This window comes from Homarus americanus, unplaced genomic scaffold (genome assembly GCF_018991925.1).
Source record: "Homarus americanus isolate GMGI-L3 unplaced genomic scaffold, GMGI_Hamer_2.0 scaffold55256, whole genome shotgun sequence".
NCBI classification, from domain to species: domain Eukaryota; kingdom Metazoa; phylum Arthropoda; class Malacostraca; order Decapoda; family Nephropidae; genus Homarus; species Homarus americanus.
In genome coordinates, this window is record NW_024712155.1 from 417,997 (window position 1) to 435,418 (window position 17,422).

The following is a 17,422-nucleotide window of genomic DNA, read 5'->3' on the forward strand; positions in this document are numbered from 1 at the left end:
AAATTTTTATCACTAGACGTCGACAGATAACAAACCTTGAGCAATTTTAAAGTAACAGAAGGACTTAGCTGTTTGTGAAAGATTAATGGCGTCTAAAATTAAGGGGGGAGACTTTTGTGGAATGCTACGCCCTCAGTCACTGGCCGGGTGAGACGGTAGTGTTAAGTAGTGTTGTAAGTATAAAGTGTGAAGGTTATGGCTACTTAACAGACACTTTTTTCTCCACATAATGCCGGAGATATTTAACATCAAACATTTGGACACATACACACAATCACACGCACAAACACGCACATTTTTACACAAACGTCAGAACGCTTGAATTGCAAATTTTCCTCAAAAATTTCAATGTGAGGAAATATTTGAGTCTGTCACGTGTAAATACGAGGAAAGTGTCCTCTCTCTCTCTCTCTCTCTCTCTCTCTCTCTCTCTCTTCGTGTATATCAGTATATAATAGAGAATATATATTATCATCATATAGGAATAAGTAAACTAATATATGTAAGTAGTCAAGTGATTCTTGGTGAAGGAGAAACAAATTATTATTGTGTATATTACTGGTTCTCTCCTTCCTTCCTTCCTTTCCTTCCTTCCTTCCTTCCTTCCTTCCTTCCTTCCCTCCTTCCTTCCTTCCTTCCTTCCTTCTTCCTTCCTTCCTTCTCCTTCCTCCTTCCCTTCCTTCCTTCCTTCCTTCCTTCCTTCCCTTCCTTCCTTCCTTCCTTCCTTCCCTTCCCTTCCTTCCTTCCCCTTCCTTCCTTCCTTCCCTTCCTTCCCTTCCCTTCTTCCTCTTTCCCTTCCTTCCTTCCTTCCTTCCTTCCTTCCTTCCTTCCTTCCTTCCCTTCCTTCCTTCCTTCCTTCCTTCCTTCCTTCCTTCCTTCCTTCCTTCCTTCCCTCTTCCTCCGTCTTCGTGCTTCCCTGATATATTCTAATTCTTCATATACTCTTAACAAGCCGTCAACTATTATCTATCGCCTTTTGTCTGTTCTACTTCCCTTCCCTACTTCACTCCATCCCATCTACTCCTCTCCCCCCCTTACCTCTCCTTCCCTCTACATCCCTCTCCCCCTCATTTTCCTCTCCTCCTCCCCCCACTCTCTCACCCCTTACCTCCCTCTCTTCCTCCCCTTACCTCTCTCCTTCCCTCCTCCTTATCTCTCTCCCTCCCTCTTACCTCCCTCTCTCCCCCCTTACCTCTCTCCCTCCCTCTCACCTCCCTCTCATTAATCGTCTTTCCTCCCCGTCTTCCTCAGAGAGCGTCTCAACCTGGCCATCTTAAGCCTGAAAGAGAACGGTGACTTGGCCAGACTCAAGAACAAGTGGTGGTACGAGCGTTCAGAGTGCGACAAGGATACCCAGGTGAGTGTAGCGGGGTGTAGCGGGGTGTTGGGGGTGTGTGGTGAGTGTAGCGGGGTGTGTGGTGAGTGTAGCGGGGTGTGTGGTGAGTGTGTAAGGGGTGTTAAGGATGTGTGTGGTGAGTGTTAGGGAGGTGTGATGAGTTTGGAGACGTGCTGCAGGCTATGGTATGGTATGGTTAGGTTAGGGTTAGGTTAGTGGTTCAGCTGGACTGGCAGGTTAGGTCGTAACTCACTTGCATGTGTATGATTATGTACAGATGTGTTCATACATCATACATGACCTGGAGTGTGTTCATACATCATACATGACCAGGAGTGTGTTCATACATCATACATGACCAGGAGTGTGCTCATACATCATACATGACCAGGAGTGTGTTCATACATCATACATGACCTGGAGTGTGTTCATACATCATACATGACCAGGAGTGTGTTCATACATCATACACGACCAGGAGTGTGTTCATACATCATACACACGTGGTGATGTGGTTTTTACTAAGTAATTTTTTCTCGGTATTTGGCCCAGTTAATTGTCATATATAATTTCTGTATATTGCCATTAAATTACTGACTGTACGACGAATTATATTATTTTACGGTGACCAGTTATAGGAATTAAAATTATACAAATGGCTTTAAATACATCTGATTATATACATACGAATATACACAAGTATACTTAATATAATGGTTGCCCCTCGTGTACCGAGGATGGCCGGCCCAAGGGCCACTTTGGCGTGAATTTGTTTAAGGTGTAGAAGCTGTCGCCAACACAACAACCACACCCAAAGTTAACGAGCTGCCTGACCCAGTGTCAAGGAATAGGCCGAGAAGACCGGACAACTCGCCAACTGCACTGGCTAACTAACCATTACCCCGGAACACGATCCGCAAATCGATTAACATCCAGGTCCCCAATTACTGCTGGGTAGACAGAGGCAAATGGCGTCAAGAAACTTGCCCATAGTTTCACACACACACACACAGGTGAACCATAAGTGAAATATTTATATTTGTGTGTCGTCATGGTAACACATCACCTGAGTGTCATGAACGCCATACAGTGACACTCCTCATGACACATCACCTGAGAGTGTCATGAACACCATACAGTGACACTCCTCATGACACATCACCTGAGTGTCATGAACACCATACAGTGACACACCTCATGACACATAATGGTTAAAGGGCCGTCTAGGGAATGGCTAATCACTGTAACCATTTCATATCGCCTGTGTGTGTGTGTGTGTGTGTGTGTGTGTGTGTGTGTGTGTGTGTGTGTGTGTGTTTGTTTTCTCCTCCTTCGTCTTCCTCTTTTCTCCTCCTATCTCCTTTCCTTCTCCCTTCCTTCCCCTTTCACCCTCTCTTTCTTTTTTCCCCTACCTCCCGATCCCCCTTCCTCTTCTTCCTCCCTTTTCTTATCTTCCCTCTCCATCTCACTTCCGTCCCATATCTCCCATTCCTTCTCTTCCTTCCACCCCTTCCTCCCTTTCACCTTCCCTTCCCCCTTCTTTACTTTCCACCCCTTCCTCCCTTTCACCTTTCCTCTCAGTTATGGTTGGGGGGATAGGAGGAGGGAGGGGGGGGGATAGGAGGGGGGGAGGTGGTCATTTGTCACACTAGAGACCCAACTACACATCCAGTTTACACTTCAGTGATCACACTCTGTAATGTAACCCGGATATGAAAATAAACATCGCAATTGCCTCTCTCTCTCTCTCTCTCTCTTTCTCTCTCTCTCTTTCTCTCTCTCTCTCTCTCTCTCTCTCTCTCTCTCTCTCTCTCTCTCTCTCTCTCTCTCTCTCTCTCTCTCTCTCTCAGTGGTCAGAGTAGCAAGAGTCAGAGATTAACATTCGTACTGTTGAAAGAGAGGTCGAATGTAATTTACGAATACTGACCTGACCCGAATTATCATGGTAAGAGTAAAAACAATAAAAATAGACGAACCGGATTTAAACTTTAGGTTATGGGTTAGGTTAGGTTAGGTTAGGTTAGGTTAGGTTAGGTTAGGTTAGGTTAGGTTAACTTAATTTACGTTAGGTTAAAATTAAGTAAGCATAGGATTATTTAGGTTGCATTAGGTTAGTGGAAGATTAGCTTAGGTTAGATTAGGTAAGTTTAGGTTAGGTTAGGTTAGGTTAGGTTAGGTTAGTTTCCAGATTGGAGAAGTGTCAAGGGATTACCGAGTTCGTCCGAGCACTTTGACTCGTTGCGTTCATGTTTGATACGTGTAAAAGCGGCGTTTACTCGTACTTCTCCGAGTGTAGGATGTTAACTAACCTAACCTAACCTAACCTAACACGGTACGACAACTTTGCGAAAAACACTTGTAGGATTTTTCCTTTATAAAATCAGGATTTATTTATTTTCTTTCACTAAGAGGCATTTGTGCAGTGATAAATTTACTAGTTGGACATATTTTTGGTGCGATTTTGTGTCGTGGGAATAAATTAGTTGGAATTTTGTGTCGTGGGAATTAATTTGGTGGGATTTTGTGTCTTGGGGATAAATTTGGTGGGATTTTGTGTCGTGGGAATCAATTAAGTGGGATTTTGTGTCGTCAGAATAAATTTTCTGGGATTTTACTCGCTGGGGATTTTTTTTTCGTGTGGGATTCGTTTGGTAGGATTTATTTTTCGCAGGCTATTTCTTCCGAGGTATTTACTGGGTGCAGGTAAGTATCGACCAGCGACTCCCTCACCCCTTCAGGATAATCAAGTATAATTGTCTTCATCGTGCAGGAGCCCCTAATACTTCCGGTGACCTTTAGCCCTGAAGGAGCCCTGGCCCTGAATGAGACCTGGCCCTGTAGGATATCTGGCCCTATAAGATGTCTGGCCCTGAAGGCGACGTGACCCTGAAGGAGATCTGACCCTAAATGAGACTTGACCCTGAAGAAGGTCATAGTTCTATTGATCATCTGACCCTGAATTAGGTCATAACACCCCAGTAAACTTCATCCTTTGATTTACTTATTATTTTTACTATTTCATTTATCTTAGTTTTTGTGTCGTGGTGTGTGTGTTAGTGTACTGAAGATATCCTAATCCTTGTGAGGTGGTGTATGCGTGAGAATAACAGGGCAGGTGAGGCAGGGGACCCCGCCCTCAGGTGAGAAATTTAAGATAACTCACCTGACGCTAATTAGTACAGAACAGGTGCGTTTTTCCTTCTCACAGACGTAGCAGAAAAATACTGTCCTGTTTTTGTCATGAACGAGGGAGGGGTGAGGGAGGAGTGATGGGGGAAGGGTGAGTAAGGGTGAATAAGAATGAGTGATTAAGGGAAATGGAGGAAGGGTGTTGGTGGTGGAGGAGTGAAGGAGAGAAGTGAGGTAGTAGATACAGGTGAAACTGATATAAAAGCTACCACACCCACCACCCACACCCACCACCCACACTCACCTACCCCACTCACCTACACCCACCACCCACCACCCCCCACACCTACCACCCACTTACACCCACCACCCATTTACACCACTCACCCATTACCCACCCCACCCCACACCCACACACCCACCCACCACCCCACACCCAGTGGGAAAAGCCAACAAACTTCGCAAATTGAAGGGACCATTTAACTCCTGATTGGCCAATATTGTTTTTGATTGTGAGCACAGCTGATAGTGGTTTGTCATCATTGTTGGAGAGAGAGAGTAAAGTGGATTAAAGATGAGAGATAAGAGAGTGAAGAGAGAGATATAGATTAGAAGGGTAGGCCTATAGATAAGAGAGAGAAGGAGAAAGATAAAAAGCACGAGAGAGACAGAGACAGAAAGAGAGGTGTGCTGATGATGACTGGGGAGGGAGGGAGGGAAAGCTATTATTTGTAGAATGGGAGAAATTGATTTTTGAAATGGAAGGGGAAGAATGGAATGGTGGAAGAGTAAAATGAAGCTTTGTTGGATGGAAGAGTATTGCGTGAAATGGTGAGTAATACATGCTGGTCGCGGGAGAGAAGGCGAGTGGTCGTATCAGGTCGTGGGAGGGTTGGAGATGAGGGTGTGGCTGGTCGTGGGAGTGAGGGAAGGTCAGGGGTGTGGCCGGTAATGGCTGGATAGGAGGAGGATCTGGTCGTGGATGTCTCATGAGAGGTGAGGAGAGTTAAGCAGGAATGGGAGGGGGTGGCAGAGCTTCTTGTGATGGTGGTGGTGGAGGTGATAGTGGTGGTAGAGATGGTGGTAGTAGTGGTGGTAGTGATGGTGAAGGTAGTTGTGGTGGTGTTGGAAGAGGAGGAGAGTTGTGTGACAGCTGGAAATAAAGTGATGAATGACCACCAAAAGTCCCATTCTCTCTCTCTCTCTCTCTCTCTCTCTCTCTCTCTCTCTCTCTCTCTCTCTCTCTCTCTCTCTCTCTCTCTAAGACTGACTTAGAGAAGACCAAGAGACCATTGACCGTATTCCTAGAGGCTCATGGGACACACACACACACACACACACACACACACACACACACACACACACACACACACATGGATGGGTGGATGGATAGCTAAGTAGTGTTAGGGTGTGAGGGATAACTAAGAGGTGCTGGGGTGAGGATAGCTGCGTGGTGCTGTCACGTATCACAAACAAGTTGAGGCAGAAAAGATCAATTTATTTGATCTTTAGTTCGTAAATCCATAGACCTTTCCATAGTGTTTTCATCGTAAAGTCAAATTGCATCACGTGAAGATTAGTCCTTCCGCGTCGCTTATTTCACCTTATAATAACCATCCAAAGGCTAACCTAACCTAACCTAACCTAACCTGACGTGACCTGACCTAACCTAACCTAACCTAACCTAACCTAACCTGACCTGACCTAACCTAACCTGACCTGACCTGACCTAACCTAACCTAACCTAACCTAACCTAACCTAACCTAACCTAACCTAACCTAACCTGACCTGACCTAACCTAACCTAACCTAACCTAACCTTAAGTTGATCCATCAAAATTCATTAAGAATTCTCCTCAAACGCTTTAGTCTCCCTTTCCTTCCTAAGTTGTTCGGCCATTTCCCTGAATTCTATCGTCACAGTAGGCACGAAGTCAAGACATTAAAAAACTTCTGAAAGTGAACTGGAGACGATCATCTTGAGTCTCCCCTCCAAGGATGCTTTCTCAGACGTCATCTACATCAAATTAAGAACTTCCCACTTTCTTCCTTTAGTAAATTACGGGAAATAGAGAGAAAACGGAGGAACGTTTCATTTATTTTTCACTTATGTTTATCAGTTATTCTAAGACATTTATTGTATGTTAAGAAAGTTTGGGTTATTCTTTTTTTTTTACATTTATCTTGGAGGTCATTATTTATTCATTTATTCATGGTGGAAAGACTTAATCACTCATTCACTCAAGGTGGAGCGGGTTGATTTATCTCTTCATGAACTCTAACTCACTAATTCACTCATGATAAAACTATTAATTTACTCACGATGGAGCTGTTATTCACTCATTATTCACTCACGGTATTATTGAATAAGGTATGTATGTCCATTCACTCCTTCACTCATGACTCGGTTCTTCATTTACACACGATGGGTCTTATTCACTTAGTTCTTATACTTGGGTTTCTGTCAAGCTGTTTGTGAAATATATTGTACACACTCAGACATATTTCAGTGTATGTTTAGCTATTTCTTAAGCATATCATACACTCAGACATATTTCAGTGAATGTCTTGTTTGTAAGCTATATCATACACTCAGACATATTTCAGTGAATGTCTTGTTTGTAAGCTATATCATACACTCAGACATATTTCAGTGTATGTCTTGTTTGTAAGCTATATCATACACTCAGACATATTTCAGTGAATGTCTTGTTTGTAAGCTATATCATACACTCAGACATATTTCAGTGTATGTCATGGTGTTTATAAACTAAGCAACTATTAGGCTCGTAATTTTAAGTCTGGTCATAAAATAGGTAAAGCGCATGTTGGAGTGAAGTATTTATACGTTCTTTAGGGTCACTTAATGTCACATCTCTCGTAAAGAAGTGTCCCTGGTTGATCATTTGGCACACTCGTATTGACTCTCTCTCTCTCTCTCTCTATTTATATCTAGTCTAATGTAAGTATCTATTTCAATCTTATCTACTGTAACTAATTATCTATTTAAGTATTCTACCTGGATAAAACTTTCGGTAGTTACATCCGACTCAATCAGATACTGAACCCAAGCAGCCACTGTACTACCGTCCCAACAGGTATTTCTCTTACGTGACTCCTAGTGCTTTTAAGTCATATGTAAGTTAGTTATTTCCAACCCCCCAAGATGTAGTTTTTCCAGACACTCAAGTTTTTTTTTTTTCGAAATTAATTAAAAATTTTTAGATGGGGGGAAAATGTTTTGTGTGAGATTGAAGTTTTTGTGGGGGGAGGGGAGGGGGAGGAGAAGAGGGGAAGGGAGAAGGGGAAAGGGGGAAGGGAAGGGAAAGGGGAGGGGGAGGGGCGTCAAATTTATGTCTCTAAATACGTAAACAACTTATGATTTCAAGGTCCAATTTGGATAAATAAATTCACGGTCCAATTTGTCGTTTATATGAGCAAATTTAAATGGTCATATATAAGTTAACAACGCCAATCATTATTTATAATTTAAAACTCATCATAGATAATTATAATAAATGGCTCGAATTAAGAATAGCTCCCAGAAGCACTGTTCGTAAATCATAGTAACTGACTTTGGATTTTTTTTTTATATTGTGAACCTCTGGTGTAGCTGACTGACCTGGTTGTACCCCCCCCTCACCCCTTTCCACACCTCCACACCCCCTCCACACCCTCCACACTCTCACCCCTTCCACACACTCACCCCGTCCGCATCCCATCTCCTTCCACACCCTCACCCCCACCCTCACCCCCCTCCCTCCCCCCCTCCATTCCCCCCACTCCTCCACCCCCCCCACCCCCTCCATGCCCCACCTCTCCACACCCTCCCCCACCCCCTCCATGCCCCCACCACCCTCTCCACCCTCCACCTCCCACCCCTCCCATGCCCCACCCTCTCCCACCCTCCACCTCCCACCCCCCCATGCCTCCACACTCCCACCCCCCTCCATGCCCCCCACCCTCCCCACCCTCCCCACTACCCCCTCTCCATGCCTCCACCTCCCACCCCTCCATGCCCCCACCCTCTCCACACCGGAATATCTCCTGTGGACTTGTAATGTTCACGTTCCCTACCCTACCCTACCCTACCCTACCCTACCCTACCCTACCCTTATCTCACCCTTCCTTACACCTAACCAAACATAACCTAACCTAACCCAACTGTTAACCCCCATACATACACCAACGATGAGCCATGCAAACGAGCCACACTTAACTACGTGAATGGAGGCGAGAAAATACCAGATACGCTGCCTTCTATACCGGATACCTGTTCGTCACCGTCACCTGGTATGCTAATGACATGCTCGCTGGCGTAGGAATGTCGAAGAAGGAAAAAATGTCCAAGTCTCGTGGATATATACCGCTTGTTCATGCCAAAGGAAGGAGATCTGTCACACTCGGTATAATTGAGTCAATGGTGTGTATGTATGTATGTATGTATGTATGTATGTATGTATGTATGTATGTATGTATGTATGTATGTATGTATGTATGTATCAATCGAGAAAGGAAGATGGTGTGACTATATGATGGTATATTGATTGACATATTACCCATTGATATATGATATAGTATATACTTAAGTTTGTTTATACCCTACATGGTATTTTAGCACGAGAGGTATAATCAAGTCGGGGATATATTTGATGGCATATTCTTGGTATGTCGCCTGTGCGTTGATTTATGATACTGGTGTATAGTTATTATTATTATTATTATTATTATTATTGTTATTATTATTATTATTATTATTATTATTATTATTATTATTATTATTATTATTATTATTATTATTATTATTATTATTATTATCCTAACATATACAAAGCCTTGACCAGGGCATTGACGAGGGCATTGACCAGAAGCACATTGAAGTAGTTTTATCTGTACTGCATTTTCTTTACGATACAATAGGTAGATACAGCTGTTTATTTTTTATCTCTGATTTAGTTTTGAATTATCTGTATTTCTACTGTACTCTCTCTCTCTCTCTCTCTCTCTCTCTCTCTCTCTCATACAGTAAGTGGATATATCCTTTTGTGAATTATTCTAAAACTTCAGACCATTTGAGCGAATTAATTTTTTCACCTTTCCAATACTATAGATACAATCTTTTGTACCATTGCAATGTGATTTATTTGCGTTAGTTTAATCTTAACTCTAATACATCAATAAGATACGACTTGTTTAATCTGATTTAACTATAATTAATTCTCGAGTGCAACTTTACAATTATTCACATGAGATTTAATTTAATACTAATTATCTCTTGAGAAATAAACAGACGCAAAAGATTCTTATTATTATTTACCTTCTACTGATTTACTATGTCAGGTGTAGCGGCCAGGTAGAGTCAGGTGTTTCAGTACTTTTATTGTATTTGCTTGTTTTTTTGTTTGTTTGTGTGTGTTCCTGGAATAATGACGAGAGAGCTTTGTCGTTTAGGAGGTCGTGTTTGTGTGTATGTAGAGAGAGAGAGAGAGAGACAGAGAGAGAGAGAGAGAGAGAGAGTGAGTTATCAGCAGGTCCACTATACACACTGTTCGTTCTCTCTCCGTAATACTTCTCATCTGAGTCTCTAACACTCCAGCGTAAAGTTGATGGTCAGTCTTGATGTAGAAAGTTGATGGTCAGTCTTGATGTAGGAAGCTGAAGTTCAACCTTAATGTCCGAAGCTTATTATCGTAGTTTTCCATTTCTTGTGCTCTTTTATACCTCCTCAGCTTGATTGTATCACTGGAAAAGCTTTCACCTTTAAAGCCTCGGTCACAGCGCCATTAAGAAGTGATTACAAGTACCTTTAAACCAGTTACCTGTGATTAATTATAGAGAACTCAAGAAGTGTGTGTGTGTGTGTGTGTGTGTGTGTGTGTGTGTGTGTGTGTGTGTGTGTGTGTGAAGGAAAGGAGGTAGCCCGGCTGTGAAGGAAGGGGGGGGTGGGAGAGGTAGCCTGGCTGTGAAGGGAAGGAAGGAAGAAGGGAGGGAGGAAATAGCACCATGGACTATTTATAACTACCTGTACTCTTCAGCGTGTGTGTGTGTCGGGAGGAAACAGCCAGCCAGCCATATATTTCCTTAACCTCCTAAACCAATCTTCTCCTCCTCCTCCTCCTCCTCCTACAGGATACCCAGACGAACGCCCTCACTCTCAGTAACGTGGCGGGGATCTTCTACATCCTGACGGGGGGCCTCGTGCTCTCCATGGTGGTCGCCCTCATTGAGTTCTGCTACAAATCTAAGATGGACGCCGCCAGAGCAAAGGTAAAGTGCTGGTGCTGTGTTTTGACTCCTCTCATTCTCTTCACCTCTTCCACTTGAGCATCATCTTGGTTGTGGTGATTCGTGGCGTCATATTCATCATGCTCAGCTGATTGTGTTGGAATCATCATCATAATCTCTGGTCTCTTCATTCATTTCATTAACGTTGATTGTGTCTTGATAAAATTTGACGACAAGGAATTACAGCCTGGAAATAGTGTCTCAGGTAAGGTTTTTTTTATATACATTCGAAAATATCAGGAATGTTGAAGACTCACCAGGGCAGGTAAACACAGGTACTGTCAAGGCCTCTTCAGCTACCATTGTGAACAACTGTAATTTTTTTTCCCAGTAAAGGATTTGTAAATAAACAGATGACGTTACTCGTCCTCTTGTTTACAGGTGACCAGGTAACGCGAGGTGTGGAGACTGTTTTTTTACATGGTCTGTGCTCACTGTTTGCGGTGATCATGTGACACCAGCTAATACATTATCAGTTTTGTTCCCATTATAAACAATATATTTGCCACTTGTTGTCGTAAGGTTCCGTCTTCTCATCCAAGCTGAGATTTCGCTTTTTATGGGTCAATTTTACAAGAATTTTACCTTTATAAAATTCGTTTTTTACACAAATTTTCTTATATTTTATGAAGATCAACATTTCTTTGCATCTTCCGGCCACTAGACACCTTCATACTACACTTAATTTATTCACACATTTTAAAACACATCAATAATTTCTTTAGAAAATAATAAAAACACTCACATGACAACGAGGAAACACGTACAGAACAAGTCAAGATCTGTCGGTGTCAGTGTCGACTCTGAACCACATTTCAGGAGTCGTTTAGGTAGTTTCCATACACACACTACGCTCTCACCTGTTGACTCACCGTCGCTGCTCCACCAAGGTAAAATGAACGTTACTTCCCACACTTAATCCTCAACAAACTGTCCCTAGTGGAAAAACTTGTACTACCCTTTCCTGCCACAGCTGTTGGTTTAACTTTAAGTTCTATAGCATATGATTCTGGTGTTGACGACGATGTGTATATATGTGTAGGGGAGGAAGTTACCTGGGACTCACTCTCAGGTGATGGTGTTGTGACGGTAACAAGGTAAACAGGTGGTCAGTAATATAATGAAGTCCTGTTGCTCAATAACTAAAATCTACGAGCACATTCACCAAGTCACTCCGTACAACATACAACATAACGTGGATTTTAAAAGCTTGTAAAACTGTTGTGGCTTTAAACACTAAACATTTGTGTGTTTATATACAATCTTTTGTAATATTTAGCACAATTACTTGATGTTATTCTGTCATATGATAATTATCTGTGATGTTTGTGTTCCTATGGCTTGATGACACCTGTACAGCCAGCCATCCAGACGCTCCCTGCTAAACCTACTGACAACAAGATGACAAAGGTGCTCATTGTATCACTCCAGTGTGGTGTTAGTGGTAGCTGGTGTTAGTGGTAGTTGGTGTTAGTGGTAGTTGGTGTGAGTGGCAGCTGGTGTTAGTGGTAGCTGGTGTTAGTGGTAGTTGGTGTGAGTGGTAGCTGGTGTTAGTGGTAGCTGGTGTTAGTGGTAGCTGGTGTTGGGGTGGTAGCTGGTGTTAGTGGTAGCTGGTGTTAGTGGTAAGTTGGTGTTAGTGGTAGCTGGTGTTAGTGGTGGTGGTGTTAGTGGTAGCTGGCGTTAGTGATAGCTGGTATTAGTGGTAGCTGGTGTTAGTGGTACTGGTGCTAGTGGTACTGGTGTTAGTGGTAGCTGGTGTTAGTGGTAGTTGGTGTGAGTGGCAGCTGGTGTTAGTGGTGGTAGCTGGTGTTAGTGGTAGTTGGTGTGAGTGGTAGCTGGTGTTAGTGGTAGCTGGTGTTAATGGTAGCTGGTGTTAGTGTGGTAAAGGGTGTTAGTGGTAGTTGGTGTTAGTGGTAGCTGGTGTTAGTGGTAGCTGGTGTTAGTGGTAGTTGGTGTTAGTGGTAGTTGGTGTTAGTGGTAGTTGGTGTTAGTGGTAGCTGGTGTTAGTGGTAGTTGGTGTTAGTGGTAGCTGGTGTTAGTGGTAGCTGGTGTTAGTGGTAGCTGGTGTTAGTGGTAGCTGGTGTTAGTGGTAGCTGGTGTTAGTGGTAGTTGGTGTTAGTGGTAGCTGGTTTTAGTGGTAGCTGGTGTTAGTGGTAGTTGGTGTTAGTGGTAGCTGGTGTTAGGTGGTAGCTGGTGTTAGTGGTAGCTGTGTTACTGGTACCGGTGTTAGTGGTAGCTGGTGTTAGTGGTAGTTGGTGTTAGTGGTAGCTGGTGTTAGTGGTAGCTGGTGTTAGTGGGTAGTTGTGTTAGTGGTAGCTGGTGTTAGTGGTAGCGGTGTTAGTGGTAGCTGGTGTTACTGGTACTGGTGTTAGTAGCTGGTATTAGGTGGTAGCTGGTGTTGGTGGTACTGGTGCTAGTGGTACTGGTGTTAGTGGTAGCTGGTGTTAGTGGTAGCCGGTGTTACTGGTACTGGTGTTAGTGGTAGTTGGTGTTATGGTAGCTGGTATTAGTGGTAGCTGGTGTTAGTGGTACCGGAAGTATGGCCGGTGTTAGTGGTAGCTGGTGCTATGGTAGCCGGTGCTGGTACCGGTGTTGGTGGTAGCTGGTATTAGTGGTAGCGGTGTTAGTGGTACTGGTGCTAGTGGTACTGGTGTTACTGGTACTGGTGTTAGTGGTAGCCGGTGTTACTGGTACTGGTGTTAGTGGTAGCCGGTGTTACTATACTGGTGTTAGTGGTAGCTGGTGTTAGTGGTAGCCGGTGTTAGTGGTAGCTGGTGTTAGTGGTAGCCGGTGTTACTGGTACTGGTGTTAGTGGTAGGGTTAGTGGTAGCTGGTGTTAGTGTAGCTGGTGTTAGTGGTAGTTGGTGTTAGTGGTAGCTGGTGTTAGTGGTAGCCGGTGTTAGTGGTAGCTGGTGTTAGTGGTAGCCGGTGTTACTGGTACTGGTGTTAGTGGTAGCTGGTGTAGGTCACTGATGATGTTCAATAAAGGAACATTAAAAAATATGCTGGAGTCATAAAACTGCAAATTGCATCACTGATGTATTTGCGTTGTGCGTAATTTGCACGACTTGTGGTGATGACCAGCGGGCGGGGCGTGTAGTTACTGTGTAATGATGTTGAGTGTGTGTCTGTCTCACTCATTAAAGTGTGTGTTGTTACTGCTCTCACGCGTCATGTGAAAAGCTTATATGTATAGAGTGTATGTATGTATGTATGTATGTATGTGTGTGTGTGTGTGTGTGTGTGTGCTACTTTTTTTTTAAATCGGTTATTTTTCAAAATGACTGTCAAGCATGTTGGTAATTTTGAAAAATAACTTACAAACAGGCCTGACCGTTGAATAAGGTTAGGTTAGCCTTTTTGCATTTTTTTGGCAAAATAACAATTTCACAAGAAACCGTAACATACATACATTCATACATACCTACATACATACACACACACATACATACATACATACATACATACATACATACATACATACATACATACATACATACATACATACATACACACATACATACATACATACATACATACATACATACATACATACATACATACATACATACATTTATTTATTTTAAACTGGGATTAGCCCACCCGAGCACAGGTCACTGACCCACATCAGGGCTTAGGGGGCGAAAATACAATTATAATAATAATAATAATTAACAATAATTACTAAAAATATATACAAATAAAAAGAAAGTAATAATAATAATAATAATAATAATAATAATAATAATAATAATAATAATAATGATAATAATAACCATAAATAAATACAGAACTGAAAAAATACAGCAAGAGTGAGAAATGACATACATTATGTATGTTGTGTTGTCAATAGTAAGAGAAACAATTGAGATCTGCAATTGTGTGTAAATGAGGCAGAAAGTCAGATCAGCAACCTGGGACTTGTTCACATATGGCAGCAGGGTCTACCATTAGACAACACATTATGCTTTCAATATCTTCCCAGGCGGTAATACCAACCTGTTATACATACATACATACTTACATAATGGTTGCCCCTCGTGTAACGAGGATGGCCGGCCCAAGGGCCACCTAGGCGTGAATTTGTTTAAGGTGTAGAAGCTGTCACCAACACAACAACCGCACCCTAAGTGAGCGAGCTCATGACCCAGTGTCAAGGAATAGCCCGAGAAGACCGGACAACTCGTCAACTGCATTGGCTAACCATTACCCAGGAACACGATCCACAAATAGATTAACATCCAGGTTCCCAATTACTGCCCGGGGATCGAACCCGGGTCCACTCACTTGTGGACACACACACAGACACACACACACACACACACACTGTTGTAGGGCAGTAATTAGGGGTCTGACCATCGTGCCAACATCTGTCACACAACTAAACTGGAACTTTCGTAATAATTAACCACAAACACAATAAATTGCCCCCACGCCTTTACTCACGTCCTGACACTGACCTACTGCCCTGAAATATTTACCTGAAGGGGAGATATATTAGTGTTTTTTGTGGGGGAGTAACACACACACACACACACACACACACACACACACACACACACACACACACACACACACACACACACACACCATTAAGGGTGGTTCAGGCTCCTTAGTACTTGTGGTTAAATTTGACAAAGGTTATATTTGTACTGGGTCCTGTTAGAGCTGGGGGCCTACTAGAACTGGGGCTTATTAGAACTGAGATTCAGTATGACCGGCCGTGAATGATAGGACCTGGTCTAAAATATGAGGTTGTGGGTGAGTTAGTCCCTGCAGCAGGCGTCGAAGGGTGGCTGAGTCCTTCCTTTGTCTTCGTCGTGTTGCCTCGTGTTGTCTGGTCGTTTGGGAGTGAGTTAGTGTGACGCTGACAAGACCCATCTTAACCTCGGAGAACAACATGGTACTGGCTATATACATCAAGCGCTAGTATCATCATCATCATCGTCGTCATCATCATCATCATCATCATCATCATCATCATCACATCCAGTTTCCCAGATCTGATATGGCCGGTAGAGAAGCAGGAGATCATTCTTGGTGTGGCCAGTTTTATTATGTCTGGTCAGAGCTCATCGCCCTCCCTCCCTCACACAGATCTTAGTATATTATACAGTTGGTCTTATTACTGGAAATCAACATCGTTCCCTCCACCCTCTTCCCCTACCCTAACCCTTCCCCACCCCCTCCCCACCTTCCCCCACCCTCTCCCACCCTCTCCCTGAACATAAATGCCTCTGGGGGGTTTCTTATCATAATACTCTTCGTCCGTCTGTCTGTCTATCTGGAAACAAATATGGTTCCTCCTCAATAACCGGAGTTCTCTTTAGGGGGCATTACGAGGAAACTTCATATATATGTTTTCTGTATTTGGTTGGGTCGTGGGATTCAGTCGTTGTCGTGGGATTCAGTCGTTGTCGTGGGATTCAGTCATTGTCGTGGGATTCAGTCGTTGTCGTGGGATTCAGTCGTTGTCGTGGGATTCAGTCGTTGTCGTGGGATTCAGTCATTGTCGTGGGATTCAGTCGTTGTCGTGGGATTCAGTCGTTGTCGTGGGATTCAGTCATTGTCGTGCTGGATTCAGTCGTTGTCGTGATGGCTGTAGTTGCGTGGTAGATGTCTGGTACACATGTATATAGTGCCCTCAGTACTAAGCCACTCTTGATATTATTGAATTTCCTACAGAGTTCCCATCGTGTCTCTGGTGAGATTTGGATTAGAGTGTGGATTATCATTGAGGGATTACTGTGTGGATTATCATTGAGGGATTACTGTGTGGATTATCATTGAAGGATTACTGTGTGAATTATCATTGAAGGATTACTGTGTGGCTTATCATTGAGGGATTACTGTGTGGATTATCATTGAGGGATTACTGTGTGGATTATCATTGAGAGATTACTGTGTGGATTATCATTGAGGGATTACTGTGTGGATTATCACTGAGGAATTCCAGTTGAGGCAGATAATGTTGATAAATCTCTTAATCCGACACTAACGCCCCTAATCCTCTACGGATAAAAAAAAATAATAAATAAAATGAAACAAAATCGGTGACCTACAATAACATGATATGGTCTATTGTTTTATGAAGCTTTTTTGTATATAAGAGAATTAATTAATACCTTCCCCATTATTATTATTAGTTTAAATCGTTAATACCTTCCTAATGGCTACATACATCTTAACTACCATATTACTTGTATCATTGAAGCAGTCCAACACACACACACACACACACACACACATACACACATACACACACACACACACACACACACACACACACACACACACACACACACACAGCACACACACACACACACACACACACACACACACACAGGATTAGTGGACAAGAGTGGACCATTTTTCAGCACCCACAAACTATGGTCAAACTTAAAAATTAAAGTAACTCCTATTGTTTTACTTATAATCGGTGTGAAAACAATCGACACAAAGCGCAGCATTTAATCTTGTAATTGGTATTAAAACCCGGTTAACTGTTGTTGCGGTGAGGTAAGGAATGGTAATCCAATTTCACAGTCAAAGTAATTTTCTCTGGTGCCGGAGGGAGTTAGGTACTGCACGACGCCAGCACATACCTGATTATTTAACTAACACACCTGTAGTCTTTGGTACGTTACTGTGACTCTTATGTTGTTAGCTGAA

At 42.9% G+C, this 17,422-nt stretch overlaps 1 protein-coding gene across 1 annotated transcript in view; it reads left to right on the forward strand.

Moving 5' to 3' along the window:
* The window catches only part of LOC121859460 (glutamate receptor 1-like), a gene marked incomplete at its 3' end in the record, with an annotated part of 289,141 nt that extends 278,409 nt beyond the window's left edge, over positions 1 to 10,732 (forward strand). Inside the window, exons 14-15 of the mRNA XM_042356285.1 lie at positions 1,252 to 1,357; positions 10,595 to 10,732. Of these exons, the coding sequence (XP_042212219.1) occupies positions 1,252 to 1,357; positions 10,595 to 10,732 (244 nt within the window). The remainder of the gene's footprint in view (positions 1 to 1,251; positions 1,358 to 10,594) is intronic.
* Between the last annotated feature and the right edge of the window lie 6,690 nt (positions 10,733 to 17,422).